The 22,427-nt window shown below is 43.7% G+C and overlaps 1 protein-coding gene across 3 annotated transcripts in view; it reads left to right on the top strand.

Annotated features, from left to right (window-relative positions):
• Nucleotides 1-263: 263 nt before the first annotated feature.
• LOC126563988 (rap1 GTPase-activating protein 1) overlaps nucleotides 264-22,427 on the top strand; it is a 145,237-nt gene continuing 123,073 nt past the window's right edge. For all 3 annotated transcript variants that reach the window (XM_050220881.1, XM_050220880.1, XM_050220879.1), the window contains exon 1: nucleotides 264-599. In XM_050220881.1, the coding sequence (XP_050076838.1) occupies nucleotides 334-599 (266 nt within the window). In that variant the 5' untranslated portion in view covers nucleotides 264-333. The remainder of the gene's footprint in view (nucleotides 600-22,427) is intronic.

The raw sequence follows: 22,427 nt of genomic DNA, 5'->3' as shown, positions 1-22,427 counted from the left end.
ACGCTCGTGGAAATTAAACCCCGCGTGTATTACTAATCTATGCTTTTTGTTTTTGATTCACCTTCAGGCAAGTGTATTTGTACGTATCGTTCTGTGTATGTACCCCCCTGTGGGGGCTAAAGTGAAGAAAAGAAAATTAACGCATGGTGGTGTGAAAAATCAATTGGTGTTTATTGTGAGTGTGTCCCGGTTTGCCGTAGTGTCATAAATCATACCTTCAGATGATCGATGTGGGTGATTGAAAACCGGGGAGAGTGAAAAAAAAGAAGAAAATTGTGGGTGGGGGAAATAATCTTCACGCAAAGAAAAGAAGGCAAAAATTCAACTGTGAAAATGTTGAAAATACAAATGCTCGAACAGATCGTAACGAACGAGAACGTAATCGACGATGACGATCAGCAGCGGCACGGTAATGGGAAGCAGCGAGGTGCTGGTGGTGTCAGTGGTGCCCTATCACCCGGTGGGCAGCTGGCACCTAGCTCCACACCGGGCAGTGCCAATCTGAGCCCGATCGGTGCAGCATCGAAAGGTTCGCCATCGGCCGGCGCAGACGATGAAACGCGCAGTCTTAACCGTAGCGCACGCTTATCACCACAAGGGTAAGTTTGGCCATTTTGTAGAATATATCCAGAGAGTCCTTATTGCCTAAAATCCTAAGGTTCAGATGATAGCTCAAGTACGACTCCCACGAGAAATTACAGCATTAGTTAGTGAATGATGCAGTTTTAAAGGCCATTTCCATGTATGTTTCCATGTGTAACCAAAAAACTTTGGTTACATGTTTTTTGGTATGTGCCATATTAGGTAACTGTCATTTTCTGTCATGTTTTCTTGACGAGTTTGACAGTCTGCTTGTATATGAAAATGACCCGAGAATTTGTTTACGGTTTGTAACTGCCAAAGTTTCAGTTACAAACCATTGGACTCCCCTTCGGATTTCAGTTCAATTTTCTCTCGAAAGCAATGTCTAATACTTTCGTAACGTCATGCTGATTAATTTATTCACTGTAATCCTTGAAATCATTTTTTCCAAGTCTGAGCAGGATCTTAATTCTTCGTCACCTTGGCTTAACGACCTACTACTAATAGGTCACGCCGGAATACATCGAACGGCTTTTGCTAGACTTATTTCTACCTTGCAGTTAGAAGGTCCTCGCCACCGGAGAAAGACATGGGATTTGAATTCTGGTCCTGCCGTGTGGAGATCGGAGCCACCGTCGATTCTACAACCGGACCGCTCCTGGATCTTACTAGTGAGAACAATATAAAAACTTCAAAATTCCCGATGAAAATGATTCGAGCACGCTAACCTGAGCGCGATGCTCAGTTGAGAAGAATTTAATCGAACCATGACATTGTTAAAACTTCCACTTCAAATTCATAAGATTTCACTTTATCTGGAAACGTGAAGCCTCGGGAAGGTTCAAAAGTAATTCTAAGCATCTCTTTACAAGGACACATTTTTAGAAGACACACAGCGCTTTAGGTTAGCGACTTCTGCTAAATATCCCACTTTGATTCTTCGTCGTCCCCACCGACTAAGACGTCACTGAATTAAAATTCCAGCTCCAGCTTGAAGTTTATACACTTAACAGAAGAATGAAGTCACCGACTAAGACGTCACTGAATTAAAATTCCAGCTCCAGCTTGAAGTTTATACACTTAACAGAAGAATGAAGTCAAATGACTCAAAGTTTCTATAAACTAGCTAACCAGCAACAAAACCCACACACACATGTATGAACATGTTTTCACTCGTTGCTTGGGCACAAACACACAATAGTTTCGCTAACTGAGGTGCAATAACCCAAAACCGATGGCAAATTTCGTGCTTTACACGGAAAAATAATCTCCTTTGCCTGCTGTTGCAATCGGAAAAGCAACGCGGGGCAGCTTGGTTGTGTGGAAAGAGAAAGCCCCGAGACACCGGGTAATGATTGCAAGGTGTGGAAGAGTATAGGGGTTTTTTAAACGACCAGGGGATGCCAGGGGTGTAGTTAAATGTATAATTATTACCCTCTGTAGTTATTTTAATCTACACCCATTTAACTGTTCAGTACGTCAATCTGTTTCTTCGACTATCGGAGGGTGAGTGAACTAATCGACGAACATCGATCGTGTACTGATCGAAGTGTTTGTTGGGCTATTTCGCAAACAAATTACCTACCCCCTTGGGCGTAATGGGTTGTCCATCCCTTGGAAACAATGTACTAAAGTGGTTTATATATTTATATTTAAAATGCCAAACGATTAGCACGGAAATCTCGAAACTGTTGGCTGATGAGATCAAATCAAATTGATTTGGTATTTTGCTAGCCACCTTCTGCCGAACACTTCTACCGATAGGCGTGAAACGGAGTGGTTTGACCAGATTAATCCATTAGCGTTCGATTTTTCGGAGCCTTCCGAGAGCCTGGTTTTGCATTGACCGTGAATCTCCGACGTCGTGAACATTCCGACATTGTTGATTGACAAGGCGGGTTTCGTGCCCTGTGTAAGCTGTCAGCTACCGATTGCCGCGATGTTTCTCTCGGAGCTAACGATGGATTAGATCATCTTTTTTATCTTTGCCTCCCAAATTCCTTTCCTCGATCAGGTGACGCGCTAGCAGAGGCTTTCGGCGCTCTGCGATCGCTTCAGCCGTAGCAAAGCAAACGCGCATCCCCATTCACTCAAACGAGAATGATGGAAAATAAACATAATCCGGAGGTTGTGCGACCGAAATTGACACACGATTCGTGTGTCGTGGGCCGAGGGTCCGCATTGGGGTGTTTTGTTTGTTCGCTGGCATCGAGCCGAAATCCGCAGCACACTGCACCGCTGTATATTGGCGATTGATTATTTTTACCGTTTGGAAAATCGACTCGCTTATTCTGCGAACAGTAAAAATGGCTCCCTGAGCAACGAAAACAAGTGTCAAGATGGGCGACCCCCGAGCGAGATTCCATCAACATCTCCAAACAGCAGCAGCAGCAGCAGCTGGTTGTTGAGCGGGAAGTGTGTTTATCTGACGTTGTTGTGTTTTATTTAATTTTTTTTCCATTCTGTTTCATCCCCAAACCATCAACCCCAAGCGAAACAGACTTATTGGCACAGTGGTGCCAAAAATCAATTTCACCACCACCCGTTATCACCGAGGTTATTCGATCAGATGGTCACGATAAAGGCGTGCAGATGAACATTATTTTTTTCTGACAGACATTGGCAAGCAAAACAAAACGAAAGCTCGAGGAATGTTTCAATCGCACGCGGCAGGGTGTTATGTCGCTGTCGAAGGATAGGTGTGGAGGGTGCGATCGATTCGTTAAACACGATTTGTTTGTGGTTTTAATTTTATTTGGTCGCATCATCATCTCGTCAATATCGTCATGATCATCGTAGAGATAGTTGTTACTGTTCTTGGCAGGAAGTCTTCAGACGAGTAAGGCTAATGAACTAGAAATTGTAAATAGAATGAGGAAATCCAAAATTGACTTCGATACAAATATACATAATATGCCAATCGATTGGCAAATTGCGATAATAAATGCAAACGAGTTTTGAATCGTTGGTGAGCAAGATCTTGCGCGTTTGTTTTATGTACGGATTTTAAATGTGTAATTCATATTGCAATCAAAGTATGGACGTTTTTCAAGAAAGTTGGTATGGGGCTGCAGTCCTCCATCGACGGCTCCATCCAAACTCTGACTGGTTTGTCTCCACTTGTGCTATGTTACACCTCGTACCAAAAAAGTCACTGACACTGAGCCCCCTTTATGCGGGACATGAGCCCGGCATTCTCATCACCTGATCCAGACATAGTATCCTTCCGGTTCTGACTAACGTCAGGATATCTGCACCGCCAGATCGTTCTTTATTTTCCTTCGCCACACACCCTGGTGTCACTCACTGCCAAAGATAGTCCTCGAAAATGGCGAGTGTATTGGCGTTCTTCGTCAGCATAGCTCATGATTCGTACCCGTGGAGGATTATTGGACGTAACTGTGTTCGATATATCATGCATTTTGTGGGTGGTTGAAGTCTTCTGGATCGCAGGAGATTGAACAGTCTATAGTAGGCAAGATTACCCTTAACAATTCGTCTCCGGATTTCACTCTTCACGCTGTTTTTAAGCTGTTTAAGATCGTCGCCGTTAACTGATACTCAGATATTTTGTCTTCGTCACATTGATTCCCAATCCAATCCTAATGTTGATGTCATCCGCGAAGCCAAGGGATTGGAGAGAACGGGTGAAAATCATGCCCGGATATCGAAGCCCGTGCTTCACATTCTCCAGACGCGATGTTGAACATCAAACAGGAGAGTCTCTAAGACTAGAGTTAACACATAGAGTTGGTAGAATGAAGTAAAGTCATACCATTGTGTCATTAATGTCATAAGCCATCGTTCTCGCATTCATCATAATTCTCTCGATTTTCTCGTAAACTTCTTCGTCTTTTTCTTTCTTGGTTTAACAATCTAATAAATCATGCCGCTTGTTAGATTTATTTTTACCACGTTTTAGATAGTCAGGCCTCACTACGTGGAATCGATTTGGATGGGAATTCCGGTCCTGGCGTGTGAAGATCCGGGCCAGTTTTGCCCAACAAAAGGTCCACTTACTGAAACTAGAATCTTTTAAAAATCATAATATACCCAATAAAAATATAATTTTAAACTCGTTTAGCTTATTATTTATTGGTGAGTAATAGATTGTGTTTTATTGTCTTTAACAATGTTTAACGAGAATTTCGTGTTCATAATCTCATCAGAAAAACAATCAATCGATGTGAAGGAATGCAAATGCTAAAGATTTTATTCCTCTAAAAAAAGAAAGAACAAACCTCAACGAGGTGCTTGTGGCTGAAATTTATTAGCTCATAATTATTTAACCCATTAAGCCTACACTTTCCGCGGCTACAAACCACCACCCACCATCAGCGTGTTTTATGCGCCCAAAAAAAAAGGAAGAAAATGAAAATTTTTCATCCTTGCTTCATTCTTCCCAAAATAGCCTTATATTCCCATGATTAAAGATCCGGCGGTAACTCCGCTCTTAGCGAGCCCCAAACATGCCCACGGGTGCGGGTAACATTTTTACGCTCATTTTTATCAGCCATGTTTTTTTTCCGGCTGATGAAAACTTTTTTGCTGTAGTCCCCGCACCCGAAACATTATTTATTATTCACCGGCAAATCAGCATAAGCAAAGAAGCGAACGGCAGCAGCGGTGTAGTAGCTGCTTGTGCGAATCGAATTTTTCTGGCCGGGGTTTTACCGGGAAGTTTCCTCCCGTAACACACGGTTATCGTTTTAGCAGGGCGGAAGGAAGTGAGAAAACCACCCATTTTTCCCGCAACAAAGCAAGCATCCTTCTTCGCCGTAGCCGGTGCCGGTTCCGTACGATTCTTAGTCCTCCGTCGGGTCGAAGGTTTTTGATGCTTCCGTTTCACTAAGGGCATGAAACTTTCTTCGATCTTTCAACCTCCGATCCGAGTGCTCTGTATCGTGTTCGATAAATGTGGATTAGCGAGCAAAACAGGCATTTAAAGGGGCGGGGAGGGGTGTGTGCTAGGGTATTTAAAAGGGACACCAAAAATACTTCACTCGTTTTCCCTTCTGCAGATCCCAGATTAGTTGAGATCCACCATGGGTGTGGGACTTAGTTAACTGGTGGTATGGTTTATAAGAGAATCCGGAGACGTGCTTTGATTGTACCCTTGTCAAAAATTGCCAAACAATGAGTGACTGGGTAATTCATCAAATTCGGTAGTAGTAGTAGGTAAGCTACACCGCATTGACGTCATCGGGCTCGAGTATATACTAACCTAACTACCAAGCGTCAGGGAAAAGAAAGCAAACTAGTTCCACACACTGCGTGGATCAAGGCAGGGATAACGAAAAATTTTACCGCCCGGAATTTTCTTTCGGTTTACAAAAATATTTATTCACGCAATGGAAACTGTCCGCCAGCTCAGTGTACCCAGCTCACTACGTCATCGTAAGAAGAGGGACCATTTTTTGAATCGATTTTTATTAGCTTCCCTGCCCAATGCGCGATATTCGATCGTTTGCAGCGTCTTGTGTTCAGGGGAAAAACCTTGGTGCAGTACGATGGTACTGTAAACAGTTTGCGAAATTTGCCTACTCAACAACAACGGGACCAAACCGGTGGGACCAGCCATAAACGATCCGACCGAACGTTTGTTTATCGGCAAACGGACGCTTTTTGCCGTAGACTGGATGACTGGTGAAGTTCAATTTATTTACTTTTAAAGATAAGAAAAATATAGTGCAAGGGCACGGACCAAGCTCAGACGATTGGAATCTGGGTGGTGTGAGGAATCAAACTCACATTTCGTTGAAAAAAGGGATGGGAAGATGTTTGTTTGTTCGTTGGCGGTGTGTGCCTGTATCCTAATAGAACCATATATCCTTCATCATATTGACCATGGACGTCAAGGATTGCCTTCTGCTGTGGTGGTTACAGCCAAAAAGGTTTTATGCACTACTTGCTTTATCTGTGCTTTTGTGGCACAACAAACAAAACGTAAACCCTTGCATCTTTGGAGATGGATTGCAACAGCACGATGCAACGCCCATGCGTCGTCGACTTTACGGTTTAGTTAAATATTTATGTCACTCTAGTTTGGTCTGCGTATTCTCTCATGTGTTAGCTATTAAAGCGCATAATGAACGATCCTCACTAGGAGGCAGGTTTCTGTGTGTCGTATCGGAAGCAATAGAAGCAGAAGAGGAAGTTATTGTGCGAACACTCCCAACCAAATAAGAGATATAGGGAAGGAAATTATTTGTGCTGTAGTTCCTCAATGGGTATCGTAGATGATGATCGATTACTGGATGGGAAATGCGGGACAAAAAAGGATTAGAATGCCATATTTGAGACTGTTCTGAGCGCGTTCTATGCTTCTGTTGGTCTGTAAGAGAGCTGGACAAACACAACCATCTGTGTGGGAAGTTAAGTTTCTTCGTTGCGTGAACGAACGAAGATGGAAATCTTCGATTTCAGAAAAAGAAACTATGAAGATAACAGCAAACACATGTTTGTTGTGCGAGGAATATCGGAATATCGGAAGTCTCTGACGCGACCGGCGTCTGGCACTGGCAACTGTGTGTTTATATGTGTGTTTATTATGAACATATTTATTGGAGAACCTTAAACCAAAAAAAAAAAGGTAAAAACGAGACAGCATCAAGTCGATGTTTTTGTTATCATGCTTTTCCCCCAAAAAACATTTCGGCTTTCGTGGTTTTTTTTCCCTCTCTCCGCTTGGGTATGGCTGCTCCAACGTCTTCATTGGCTCTGAGCTGGTGGAATAGCGCCGGGCATTGATTCTCGATTCCATAATGGGGACCTCAAGAGATAGGGAAATTTATTTATTTTTTCCTCCCATCATTGTTTGCGCTTCGTATTGCTGCGGCAACTTGTGTCCCAGAATTCGGAGCCTAGAATCTATACGTTTGAGCATGGAAATGGGTGGATAAAAAAGGCGTACAGCCGAGAAGAGTTTTTTGGATCTCTTGCGTTCCTTCTTTTCTTGGCGGTGAGTATGGAATAGATTTTCCGAACTGTTGCTTGGCATACATTTTCATCGTTTTTTTTCGATTTTCAGCTACTATAAGAAAAGTACTTCAGCCAAGCGATAACGGTCACTCACGGTCACTTGGAAAAGTGGAGAGAGTCGGTACAGTTACCCAGCGGCAGAAAATAGAACTTCAAGATTCTAATGGGCTTTCTTCTTCCAAAAATGCTAAGGGGTGCTTTGCTCGAAGTAGAACGCTCGCTTAGTGCACTTTGGTAAATTCTTTCCATCCCCCGGGCTCCCGTTTTAAATGAAGTGGAACGGGTTTGGTCCGCACTAGAAACAAATGCATTTTGGTTAAAGTGTTGCTGCTTCCCCCAGCTTGATTCCGATCCGAACAGCAATTGCTTTGCTTATTATTGGCGTCACTGCAGTGAGCTCACGCCTCGATCACGTATTTGTTTGTGGTGCTAGCAGCTAGAATTTATTAGTGGCCATCGATTTTCCCAGCCTCGAAAAGGAGAAAATTGGCCGCAACAAAAACGAATCACACGGTCACGCCTTGCCCGGGCGGAAAGTGTTCGTTAATGACGCTTGGCAACAGAGTTGCGGGATGCACATGAACTGCAGCAGGCCTTAAGAACGCTAGACGATTGGATGCGTATTGCGTTCGCCGGTCGGGGAACGGCGGTTTTGTTTGTTTTCATTTAAGCTACAATGGCAATTGGAATGTGGTGCTGGAGGAGGAGGGTGGGTGGTTAAATTCGGAGTTGAAAACGGGACAAGAAGGAGGTCTTTGTGTGTGCATGGCTTGGAACGTGACGACGTTCGACGATGGACACATGACTTGTGCGCCATATTTTCGGGCCTCAGTCCCCGGACGAGGTTAGGCGGATTATGAAAGTGAGCGAGTAATTGCAAACAGCAGCTCTCAATACGTATGGTTTATGGTATCCAAATGCTTTTCCAAGTGCGTATGGTGTTGTGCTGTCGTTGTATTGTCGTTTGAAAGTTTCACTTTTCAACAACAAAGCGGCGACGGTTTCGATGGATGTCACTTTAAAAACAATCATCAGTGGCAATCTCCACAAATAGTTCACACATTTTAAACACCCAGAATTCATTATGTCGCTCTGTTGTGGCACGAGCGACAATTTCGATTTCTTCGGTGGGAATCTGCGACTTGCGAAGCAAGAATTGGGGTCATCTGGGTAATGAGTGTTGAAGAATTCTGCACCGAAGAACGCCTTGACAGATCAATCTATCATTTCAGGGTTTCTTTGGACAATTGTAGCCGAGTTTTTTTTTGCATGATTTATGGTAAGTCGTCTATATACTCGGTCGCTTAGTTTGGAAGAATTGTTTTTCTTAATGGGAGCTTCGCAAGTTGGGAATGCATGTACACAAGCGATAGGGTTACCACAAAAATAGACAATAATGTAAATTGACGCTTAACATAATGGTAACCTTCCCAAGATTATGCGCCCGGCCGTGTCCACGTAATGGACCTGCATCATTCGTTCCACCCAGCAACTAAGACAGACGTATCATAAACGGTTACCGTTTAATATATATGCGACACAAAAATTGCGCTTCGCGCGACTGTGCTGTAATGCGCGAATTGAACGACCTGGAAAAATGAAACGAAATCCGTTCACATGGTGGTCGGCACAATCAACAATCAACTCGCTATTTCATTATACAACATAATACGTGTTTTAATACTAAAACTAGCAAAGGAGTTTTGCAAAGGGTAGCCCGGGCGTGTTTCGGATTTTCTCATTGCGTCACAGGCATGCCTTTTTTTACTTCTTCGAGTGCGAAATTTGGGTGCTATAAAATTCTTTCTTCCCCAATTCTGTGCTATATATAGCCCAACGCTAGGGCTTCTCAAAAAAGCAGAAAACGATTTGAATGTCTCGAGCTTTATGCGAATTATCCCACCGAGTTACGGTTCCGCCTGCTAACGCTCATGCCAATAAAAGGTGAAAAGCCCATAATGATGGTTGATGGGGTGAAATTGTGCCTACCTCATTTCCCTACTGCCGTCCGGATATTGGGGACGCCGGTGATGCGGGTCGCTCTTTCCGGTCTTTATCGTTCGTTCTACTTATTTTTTTTTGCTGTTGCCGGCCTTCTCCCTCAGGCCTCGTATAAGGCCCTCTCAGGTCTCGTATAAGACGAGGTTACTAAATCGATGTGAACAGTCTTACTTCATCAGTGATTTTGACACGACACAATCTTATCTTAAGGGCGCTCTGGCGCTCTTTAAAATATCAAAAAGCAAAAGGTACGGCGATGGGTCCCATCATCCCTTCCGGTAGCTTCTTACTGCCGCTCACACCGTACATGACCGACATTCGAACTCTGTCACACAACTCAATTACACAATCCCACTCGTTCGAGCGGGTTGTCTGTGCCAATGAAACGGTTCGAGGCGTTAAACTAAAACGGTCACCAGCAATTAGTCAAAAACGTCCGACGAAAAAGGGTTAGCTGAAGATCATTATCGGTAATTGATTAAAATATTTTATGTCTCGCTCCCCTTTTGCGGTGGCGTGTTTGCAGAAGCTGTGTGTTGCAGCTCACGCATCAGCTTACCATATCAGGCGCATCGGGTGGTGTAAGGTTTTGCAATTGAAGTACCTTTTAGAGCACTTGGCATTCGAGCGCCTATCCTATCAGGGAAGACACATGATGATGAGTCAGTGTGGCGAAAGCGCCCTCGGTTGAAGTACTTTTTTCCTGTTTTGTGTCGAAAACAATGTATTTCTTGTTAGTTTTTAAAAACTCCTCACAAATTGGTGGAATTTCTTGCACTTGGTCATCCATTGTAACCCTTCCGTATGCTGTAGATTAGTTTTTATTTGCTGTATAAATTCTATAAAGCAATGTATGAAGTTTTACTTTGTTACGATTAAGACGAGTTAATACAACAAATTTGAAAAATGCTTCGGTGGACTCGCTTAAAACATTGAAGCCAGCGCTCTCCTCAGTGGATAATACAATAAATTCTTCACTTTATTTTTAAATCACTGTTTACTCTCATATTTTTATGCGAATATTTGCAGCAAATCGTTATTGCCACCATTACAACGGAAGCACACAGATATTAAAACATTCAAAACACCATCCGACTAACATACAATTAGATACTTTTATTTTTAATTATTTAAATGTAGTTTGATATTTCTCTTAAGCTGTATTGCATTTTTAATTCCTTGGCACAAAAATGTCGAAAGACGTCAATCCGGACGGTTTGAAAATGAATTGATTCTCGGGTCTCTATCGCCTAAGAGAAATCGTTAAATAGCTCTGTATTTTTACTATTAATTTGTCTTAATTATGTGGAACTATTGCGACGCGTTGGCCTTAATGTAACACCATTCTGATATAAATTGATTCTGTTGTCTAGCTATGCCCTATCATTGACTTAAAACTATATATTTCAATAAATTCATCTGGAAATCCCAGTATTATTTAAATGTATATTTCCTTGAAAAAACAATAAAGTTTTTTTCCAAAATGATAATAATGCTTTGTTCCTCAAGTAAAAGGCAGCTTTAGCCAACAGTATTTTGAAATTTTATCAGCTTATCCGTAATTATTCGAAAGTTATATGACTTTGTAACAGTCCAGAGCGGTCGATCGTTTCATTTGCTGACCGTCCCCGGCCCGATAACGTGAGGATGGTAACGAGTTCCACAAACAAAGCCATCATGCGGTTGGAAGTTGCTTGCGGTCAACCTCGTTTGCAGTACGACCATGAGCTTAGCGTTCCGAAAAAGGGGAGTTCCATAGCAGAAGCGGGCGAAAACGTTTTGGTGTGTGCGTTTTTCCCCCACCGGTTTGCATATGCCTTCGATTTTCGTGTTTCCATTTTTACTTCTGCCCCGAAAAACCATAATCGGATGCATTTGCGGGATAGTTGATCGTGTTTCTGTGCAGTGAGTTTTCACAATCGATTTTATCTTTACGCTATGTGGCGATCGACAATCAAACGGAGCTGCGATGCTGTTAGATTGATGGAGTGCGATAGGAGCATTGGTAATGGGAAACAACGTTGGATGTGGTTTTGATCTGTGTACGCCTTTTCTGGCCAAGATTGACTCAATCCAATCGATGGTGCGAATGAGGGAAGAGAATTCACAGTAGAAAACTTATCATTCCATATTTTACGTGTTGAAAGAAATCCGAAATAAAACATAAACGGCTTAGATAAATTTTACTCACTCGAGTGCTCGAGGGGTAAAAGCGTATAAAGAAAATAAATTTTCCACGCTTTTCACCGCTGCGAAACCGTACTAGAGCGCGCCGCACCGTATTTTGTGGCTTGAAAACGAAATCGTTTTGCCCCGTACGTAGGTAAACGAATTTCAATTTCGTAGCATAGATTTTACGTTACGATGTTTTTTTTCTTTCTTCGATTCATCTTCCCGGTTGGAGCAGCCCTGCCGATCATGGTGCACGTTTTTGCAGTTCGATCGATTAGTCACGATCATACGAGCGGGAGCGGAAAGAAACTTACCTTCAAGACGTTTGCTTTAACAAAAAAAAAAAAAAAAAAAAAATCCAACCCTCCAAACCAAAATAACCGATCAACGTCGATTAGGAAGATGGACGGTGGGAATAACGCTTTTTTGGAGAAGAGCAAGAAAAAGCTTCCCAGTAACTACTACCAGTGGGTAAGCAATTTTAGCTAGCACGGCGAAGAAAGTGCTTCACTTTCTTTCGGGTACAGCATACTGGAGTGACGTTTGGCGTTCACCTTTTCTGGAACAGCTGCGCGGGGTCGTCGAGAAGCATTAGGAGGATGTTGGTATTGCCCTTTTCGAATGAAGTCGTGGCTTGGATATAGTTTAATTACAACCCTTCAGGCAGCGCTCCTCTTATGCGGAAGAAGAAAGCAAACAGGAGTAACGTGAGTGCCAAAGACAATCACGATTGAAGTTAGGAGTTTGATAAGTGGTTAGGCTGCTTCTGCACCAGCGCTTAGAGTCCTCATTTTTGTCATAGTATCAGCTCCCCGGCGGTAGAGTGATTTGCTTTTTGTGTTGTACCTTCACCGTCGGTTAAATCATGCAAGAGGGGCTCATAATACCACCCCAACACGGTAGCTATTACGGACGCCAAAACTCGAGCCTCCAGAAGAAGGCCATGTGTCATTAACGAGAGTATAGATTATGCTCTTTTTAGGGGGCGCTGAAAATGAAAGTTTGTCGTGGTAAAAGTCTGTTGGAACGCTTACGCCTTTGTTTGGATGTGCTGCCACGAACCAAAAACACTCTTTTCTTCCAGCTCCTCGATCGGAAGTTGATGTCGTTTAAGTTCACGTTTCAAGTGTCGCTGTGCCTCACTTAGGTTCAATCGCTTGCGAATTTTGTGAACTCCCACGATCGAAAGAGCGGCCGAAAGCATGGAGAAATTCACAAATAACGTGTTGTTTTGGTGTTGTGTGTCGCGCATTCAAGACGTGGGCAGTAATTAGAATACGAGATGAGATCATTAAATCGCGGATGTTTGGCGCTGGTGGCATGAACATGCCACCTATCTTCCCGGGTGGCCAAGGTGCTGGACACACTGTTTGCATGGGAGGTAAAAGTACTGATCAAAAGCTTCGGAACCTTTGATTTTGATAGAGTCTGTAGGTCATGAAGGTTGTTAAATCGCAATGTCGATGTTAACATGTACTCATGAACATAGCGAGCAGGAGCGAAAGGAGAGATAATCAGGTTCATTCTAGTGTTCTGCGAAGATTACAGACTCTTGGACTTGGATCAGCGTAATTCGGAATTCGGATTTGTGTTACGGGAACTCGAGCGCTACAAACACAACCTTAGCGGAAGACATAAGAAACCATAAATAGATAAATGAAATAAACAAAGTGATTGATTAGTGTCTCCTGAACGAAGGCTTGAAGACTTGAAGGACTATTTTTGCAAGGATTTCTTGTAGGTTCCCTTAACTTCCCAGTGATCATTCATATTCCATCTTTGTGATACAGAATTGGATGACCTTCTTCATCCACAGCACCGCAAAATTCCTCTCCTATCCCAATGGTTCAATGGCACGGCAGTAAGATATTTATTTGCCAAAGTTCAAGCAATTCGGGTGAAGGAATAAGTTCCTTAATTGGCACAACGACTCGCTCCAGCGCACGGGAGCTAAGGTGTTCCTCTTTTTTTTTTTTGCTGCAATCGGCCACATTATTATCAACATCCGGCGTTCGCTATGGCTTGATGGATCGGTGAGGTAAACACTACTATACATCGAAAATGTGACATTCGCTCATCACCGAACTTAGTGAACCGCAACGCCCGATCGGAGCAGAAGTGGCCGCTTTCGTTTCGCTTGACTAGGCCGTTATTAACACGCTCCAGAAGTTACTTACCGCCCGCGGTTTTCTGGGCGGGCACTGGGGTTGAATGGCGTCTCGCATTGTCTTAAGGAAGATACTTTCTCATTAAGCATGGTGCACCTCGACGACGATGGCACCCATACCGAGTGCTGTGAGACATTTTACGTGCGGCACCATGCTGTGATGGTTTAACCGTCGCCAGTGTCGTAAATTTTCATTACCACAGTCAACGTCTAGCTTGTGTGAACAGTGAACGGGTGGCATACCATGCTGGGGCGAACTCCTCGGGACACAATTGCCATCGTGAAATGGTTGTGGTTCCGTAATCCTGTTTTTTTTTTGTTTCGTTCTCCTTTTTCTTCCTGAATTAGTCCCGCAGGAAATTAAGAATTATTCGTCTTTGACCACTCAACATCCCAAGGAGTGGTAGGATATCCTAGGCGTGAAACCCCTTGCACATAATTAAGAATCCTTTTTTGAGGGTGCTTTACTGAACAAAGGGTGCGATATTAAAGGGTTGGTCTGGTGAGGGTTGGTCAGCAATATGGCACAGTTAAGTGATGGGGTTAAGTTTTTTTCTTCTTAAAGAAGAATTACTTCCTCAAATCGATCTTTGATGAGCCGTGCATTATTGGAAAGATGTTACACCAATATGTGTTTCCGGTTACGCCAGGTGAGATGCGGCTGGCACTCTGGTCGTTGGAAAGGCAAAAAACAACCTTAAATTAATGGTTGATTGTAACGATTGTTCGTTGGCTTGAATGCCTTTTTTACGAGCTCGGTTTGTTCTGCTGCCTGCATCCGACTTTCATTGTTGCAAGTTGCAGTGTAAAATAGGCCCAATTACTCAATTACGCTTGTTGCGCTTTCTAATGCCGCCCCGATGCACTGACGTTGTTTAGCCATATGGTCCTAATGATGATTAAACTACCGCGTCCTTCAGACAATGCGACAATGGTCGAGTGCATCCTCTCTTGAGTGAGCGTGTCTGTGTGTGTGTGTGTCTCTGTTTGCAACAATCGAATGCATTTGTGTCCATCGCTGAGAGTTACTTTCTGATGACGGTTAGAAAAATGCACTTCAAGTGCAAGCTCTCTCTCTCCCTCCTGTTCATATCTCCGTACAGCCATAAGCTGTACAAGGTGGGTGATGAAGCTGACTCATTTTTCACGCCATGTTGATCAGTGAATACATGGGGACAGTATTACACTTTTATTTCGCGTCACCGTATCTGCGTTCTGCGGTGCATTAGCGAGCTCTATCAACCATTGACCTGCAAAAAAAAAAAAAAACAGGGATATGACGTGCATTTTTTCTTCTCTTCACTTCACAAAATGAACAAACGCGAATAATTGTAATTGGATGCGATGTGATGCATCCGAGCGAAACGCCAAGCGCTGAGTTGATACATTTGTCCACCGATTTCCCGCTGCCATGATGCTAATGGCTGCTGCACTCGGTCTGCGCGCCCGTAGCGCATCATTTCACGGAATGCCCGTGGAAAACCGCGCTTAAATGATGGGCCGGTTCAAACGCTCGGGGCACCAACAGTTGAAACTGTGTCGTTCTGGTGCGGTTGAGTGATGAGGAATGAAATTTTGAGATAATTCATCGACCACATGCGGCGAGTGCGAATTGACGTGCCGCTGACACCGATGACAGGAAACGTTTAGCCCTCGCCCGATTGTCAGTCAGCATTGTTCGGTTCGTCCATTTATGTGAACGAGAGAGAGAGAGAGAACAGTAGATAAAAAGGAAACAGCACAGCAAAAAACAAAATCCATCACAAATGCAGGCCAAAACAAACCCCCAGGGGCGCATAATGTGTGCTTTCGCAAGCGACCGAGCGTACGAACGCACGTGCGCCAGTTCGCCCCGCGGGGTGGAAATCTTCACGCCGGGGGGTTACGCTGATAGTGTTTTTCGCCGCTGATCAACCGACCTCGAATCAGATCAAATGAACTTACAGGAGGAAAAGCATGACAAGGAAGGAACTTCCCCCGGATGAAGGTGTCTGTGGGTAACAATTCTCCAACGAAAAAAAAAAGACACTATGTGTGTTACACGATTAGCATGGATTTCTTCCGGCCAACGAAAAGCGCAACGAAAACGGGTTTTACCATAATTCCCCCCATCGACTGTGTGGTGGAAGTTTTCGCGCTTTTTTTTTTTTTTTTTTTTTGTTGATTGACCACCCCGACCAGCGTGAGAATTAAACATTCGTCGAGCTTTATGATGGCCGTGAAATGAAGCCGAATGAGAGCTTTGCGGGAAATTAATTTGTTTACTACCTGCTACCTTTCGCCTTCACACACTCAAAACAGGGACAGGACCGAGATGAGGTTAATCATGCCTGAAAGGAGGTGCTGGTTGCGCTACACTTTACTAATGCGGCGCTTTTGTTTTTGCCTAGGTTTGTGGTTTGCACTGGTCCAAATAAATAATTTCAAATCATTCGTGGTAGTACGCGAACAAAAAGGCAGAAGTCGGATACAAGATGAGTTTGTGGTTTTTGGGTGAGATGGTTTAATTAGGGGCTTATATTGCGTTAAAGTGTTCCTTGGAGTGTGCAATAAAACCGAACTTTTAAGCTAACAAGGATGATGGGTAGAAATAAGAGGGTTGATTAGAAGATTGATCCTAAGCTAATTTATCTACACAGCAAGCAATAAACAGACTTGATTCGTAGTAGTTCCCTAGGAGAATTGTAGCGAATTTAAGTCAATGCTTTGATGATCATTCCGTTCAAAAGAGATACAAGATGGCACTTTTATTCAGCAAATGGTCTTACTTTGACTTTTTGGTACAGTGGATTGCATACTTTTAGGCAAATTGATATACGAATTGTTTAATGTTTGAACCCTCATGACAAATAATCATCAGGACAGTAAAGCCTTCACAGCTGATAAGTTTTAAAGTTCTTCAAGGTCTTCAAGGTCTTAAAATCTTCTACTCCATTTCCAGTTTCTAGATCATCAAAAATCTTTAAATGTTCGTACTTTATGGAGCCTATGATATCTTAATTTAGATAACTCAATAACAACACGTGTATGACTTTTACGTTTTTGGACATGATAAGATAACAGACATTAGCAACTTTAATCTAGGTTTTCTACAACACTTTTGAAATAGAATTATTCGTTATCCCTATTCCAATTTCGTTTGGCACATCTCTGGGCGCTCTAATCTGGCGACTAAACTTTCACTTTTTATCTGTCGCTAAGGCGATTATAAAGAACCCAGCTAAAAACAACAAACCTACTGATAAAAACCCTAACTATTTCTGCACTCTATCAGGCGTCCAGGCTTCTGTTTATTCTCTCATCTATCTTGGAGATACCTCCATATGGTACACGACATCAAGCGCTCTTCAAATGCGGTCTGTTTGTACAACAGTCACCGATGATATGCTGACGATTGGGACGAGATGACCATTGGTGTTGATTGGCTGTCACTTGCCAGCTGTCAGTGCAGCTCCGCTCGAGTTCATCAACACTTTGAAATTGGTAGAAATGCGCCAACTTCTCTGCTGGATATAAACTCAAAAACTTTTCGAATCAAATCTCTGCTCACACCGGTCAACGCCTGTCACTGGGTGGCTGTGCCGGTTGATACCGGGCAAAAAGTGCCGTGCTTTTATAATGCTGGGCTGGGCGTGAAATTAGCACCGGAACCGGTTACCGACAGACAGTGTAGAATGGTGCGCGATGATGCGGCGATGATGATGATGATAAAACTTGTTCCTTACGATAGAAAGGATGGTATGCGACCTTGAGGTCTGTGGTGTGATAATGTTAAAGTATATTATCATTTGATATCAACATTCGTTGCTAGAATTGTGAGTCTTCAAACTTTTTCATTGAGTCGTAAACTTTTGTTTTATCCGTCCTAGTTGCGCTACTCTGCCGAGATATGTCTGCCACTAAATCCTCCCATAATGAAGTGCAACCAAAAGCAAAACATACATCCAACTGTCTAAGCTTCATCCGACACATCGTTCCAGCTTGAATAGGCCTGTCGAACTGTAAACCTGTCGTAGTCGTAGGCAATTTTGGAATCTGTTTCTGACCCCAAAAATGGAATTGCGGTGTCCGGAGCAAAAACACCGATGCACTCGTGCCCTGATCTTCTTTCCCGGAGTGTCTCGTTGCTGTTTCGTCGGCCAGTGTTTCGGGTCAAATTGGCTATTGAACATGACACACGCACTCACACAAACATACGAGGAACCGTGAGTGATGATGCGTGCATCCAACTGCACGTCACTGCATCGTCGTTGCAATTTGCGTTACGGTTAGTTGCGAAGTTACGGGACGCATAAAATGGAACGAATGGAATGGTTACTCCATCTCCTCAATTTCTCCGTTTGTCCACACTGATGGAATGGACGCTTCCGTCCATTTCGACCGTTACCGAGGGGAAACACACAACTGTCATAAACTGGATGTAAAATTGACACGTGCTCACGTAGCGCACTGTTCAGTTTCGACTCGATACATCATCGTTTGTCCTGGTTGTACTGTGTATGTCGTCCTGGTACGAATGCCCGAGGGACCACAAGCTTCGCTTTTTTGTCGTGTTTGGTTCCGGTATCAAATTGATAAATTTACGACCAGACAATGGGGAAAGATGAGATCGAGAGCACTTGAAAACGTTTGTACCGAATAACCAGACAAACTTTGGGTGGAGTTTGTCTATTTTTGATACATTTTTTGTTCCTGACGCTTGGAAAAGGCCCAACGTCCTTAATTTTTCCAAAGGGATCTCGATTTAGACGCGGAAGGTGAAACTGTAAAATTCTGTTGCACCTTTTCGTACACACACACACACGGTACAATCAATTCCCAATTTTATTCTCTCTCCGCTGGTTTTCTGCGGTGTCGCTTCGCCAGATTCCATAATGAAGTGGAAATATCCCTGAAGTAGTTGACATTTGAATCGTGTGCCACGGGCAAAGCAGAATGAGCGATTGCGGCGGAAACAAACAATTTTATGGTTGTTGTCTCCAAACGACCCTCTTTGTGTGTCGACCGGCCGAGGTCGTGTGCCATTGACCGGCTTTTTTGCTTTTCCTTTTTGGTTTTTTTGACGCTTTTTCCTTTCGTCGGTGAAAAACACGTTGGAAAATTTAAAACTGGATGGTGTGCACGAGTTTGATTGATTACGGAATTCGTTAAAGTTAAATCAATCTCAATTGTTTTCTCTCGAGCCGTGTTCTTCCTTCTCCCAACCTGGGATTCATTCCCTGTAAGGTTTTCTACTTTTTTTGTTGCTGTTAGCTTGCGACGTGTGAGTGATATGACGAATTAGATTTTAATATTACACTGCACCAGCGCACATACCCATGTTGGCCGGGTGGTTCATCCGTATCGCGCCTTTGCCTCTTAACATTCACCCCTTTCGTGCATCGGATGTCCCTTTTTACCGGAACTTACCTCACGGCGGCCGTGATGCGATTTGTGTTCTGCACCGAGCATAAATATGCTTCAAAGCATACTGTTTTCCCTTTCCTTCGGCAGCATCTGCACTGTTGCAGCACGGGCGCACAATTGCATCCCTCCGTTCGCCGCCGGGATGAGGTGCATTCGACAAATCGAAGGCACACGCCCGTTGGTTTGTATCCTTTTTGTGCTGCTGCCTGTTCTGTCCGTTCGGCATAAACATACTCCACCCTTTTTGGTTCTGTTTTGCCCCGACCGGCAAGGAAAGCCGATGGATGGATTTCGGGGTGTATGGTTTCACGTATGCAAATGAGTGTCTATTGTTGTTCGGTGGGGACGCGCGTTGATGAGCGCGAACCGATGTGACGGTTTTATGTCGCTCATTATTTCATTAAGAGGCCTCGCATAATTTAATGTACCAAATATCACACCAGCAACGATGGCTGTGTCTCGCGTGTTGTGTGACGTGCGCGTGTGTCTGTGTCAATAGAACATAGAAATCATTATCAACGGTCGATTTTGGGTTTCAAGCATTAGACTTTTCCCTAATCGTGCTAGAAGCTTGAGAGAACCATTGTGGATTGTAATACAACAATGTGTCATAAAGGGAAAGCTTGCCTTAATTGCTCTTGTTGCGCAATAGAAGACACCAACATTATTTGGCCGTCGAGAAATGTAATCTTGTTTTCGCCAAAAAGTGCCATCCTTCTGCTGGTGAATTGGCGCGAAAAAACGTCACACCGTATGGAGAGAGAGAGAGCGAGTAAGGGTAGAGCCGTCAACAAAGTCTATTTTTCATTTGACTCCATCGGCGTACCCATTAATCTTCTGGCAAGCGAAACAGACAGCAGCATTCGCGACAAATGAATTTGCCGGGACGACCTTGGAAAACCGGGTGACGCCTTGGTCGGTGGCGTCGATGTCGCCGTCACCAAAATCATCACTGTTGCTTCGAGATGTTTTGGAGAGTTCGAAAACGAGTAAAACGCGCTCGTGTGTGTGTGTGTGTGCGTACGTAAAAGGTATCAAATTAAATTACTAAAAAATCATCCCTTCTCATTAATCATTAGTGTTGCGAATTCGAAACGAATTTTTCGTTTCAAATTGTTATACATTTGATTGTGCAAGGATGCAATGCAAAGGCAAAAAGTCCTGAAATTCATGGATGATGCAGTGTATGTGTGGCAGGAATTAATAGCGAAATCAAATTTAATTCTTTTTGATTTTCAAACAGATTATTTTGCTGGTTGGAAAGCACAATTACATCCACCGTGTGACACACTGATATAATGATGTTACTGAAAGCGTATAGAAAACTGAATCCAGGGATATGGAACTGATTTAAAAAAAAAATCTCTCAACCCATATGCAGACAATTCCCCCATTTCGTTGAATTGATTTCAGAATGGGGAAAACTCAAGCGTTGTTCGTTGCAATATGCCAGAAAAAAACATTTCCCGCCTAAAGGAGAATGAAATGGTTTGGTTTCTAGGAAAATTGGTGTGTTTTGTTGCCCTCGACTCATAACCGCGACTATCACGAGTCGGGCGCTCTAGTTTGCAATTGAATTAATTTGGGATTATGAAATCACTCTCGAAGGGCAAGGACATCTCACACAGAAATGTCGGAACAGGTTTCAAACGATGACCGGATAGATGCGTTCACAGTTTCGTGGTGATTTCTTGGACTTGGGGAGGAAAATCCATCATCAAAAGTCATCCGCCAGCGAGCGGTCGGGCAGATCGCAAACGTAGAGAATCGCTCGAGCAATCAAATCAATTTCCAATTCCCATTCCGCGACTATGCCGCGTGCTGGTGGAGCATCCTTTCCGGGCGTGTACCGCATCCGTACAAGCGTCACTATATCGTCTGGGCGGAGCGGAGTGGCAAATGGTGGGATCTCTCGGCAGACGCATTCAATTGCTTTTCCAATTACATTTGTCCAGCCGGCCGGCGCTCGGTCGTACGGATTCCATACCGGCTATGGATTATTTAAAATATGGAACAAAAATTAAATGATTCCTAACAAACGACGACATGCATAGGATACGAGCCGGATTAATGCTGGACGGAGGGGGTTTGGCATTGAATGTGGGTCATGTGCCACTGGTGTCTGTCCGCTCGATTAGAGCCCTGACCCATACGACATGTAACGTTCGTGCTGCTAGAGTATTGCACTGCCAGCTTTAGCTGGCGCTCGTTTGCGAATGGTGTGCTCCGAGCACAGCAGATCGGTGCTGTGTGCTGCAGATGTGATTAGATTTGCACCATTCTGCAATCGCACAAAAGCCGGGGACGAATCGAGAAGAATCCGGACGGGCTTTTTACATCAATCAAGGCGCTAGGATTGAATGTGACGCATTGGGATGCCAGAGATAGCAGGCAAGTGTGAGGCGCTATCAGGTACACGTCACTTGTATCCAACTTCCATGTCTGAAGGTTTGGGTCTGGTCTGGAAAACTTCCTTTGCTAGTCTGGCAGGTTGAAAAACGAATCATGAAGCGAGGAAACGGAGATGGATTAGTGTTGATTGAATTTGCAGAAGTGTAAATTTTGTTTCAAATGTCCATCAAATCGAAGCATGGGAAAAGTCTACCTACGTGAGCCCGATGTGTTTCCTGCACGTCCGATGTGTGCTGATGTCCTTGCCGCTCAGGCAGAAGGAGACACACAGGTGACCTTCTCCGTGGGGGAAAGTTGGTTGACTCGCTGATTGACATCTGTGTTATAAATATTGGTTCATTGATCGTCCGGTGTTTTGCAAGCATTGATTGCTTCGGTTACTGCAATCATAACCTGCAATTACAGGTGCTGTCATTTTTGTAATTGCCAGTCGAGTCGGGTTGGGAGATTCCTTTGTACTTGCTATTGCCTCCTAAGGTGCTTTCGGCTTGTGAATTTCGGCATTTAGGCAAACGTAAAGAGATGATTTTGGAGTGTTAAATCGCCCATTAAACACCATGAAGACAACCTGCCGGAAGGTAGCAGTCCGTATCTGCAAAAAAAAGGCAGGAAACCGCATCACAAATGAACCTGCCAAAATCGGTTGATATTTCCTCGTGCAGCAGTTTCAGCGACCGGGCGAGCAATAAGTGAAAATTCACTCGAG

The sequence above is a fragment of the Anopheles maculipalpis genome, chromosome 3RL (genome assembly GCF_943734695.1).
Source record: "Anopheles maculipalpis chromosome 3RL, idAnoMacuDA_375_x, whole genome shotgun sequence".
In the NCBI taxonomy this organism is placed as follows: domain Eukaryota; kingdom Metazoa; phylum Arthropoda; class Insecta; order Diptera; family Culicidae; genus Anopheles; species Anopheles maculipalpis.
Note: the sequence above shows the minus strand (reverse complement) of the source record. Positions and strands in the feature narration are given on the sequence as shown.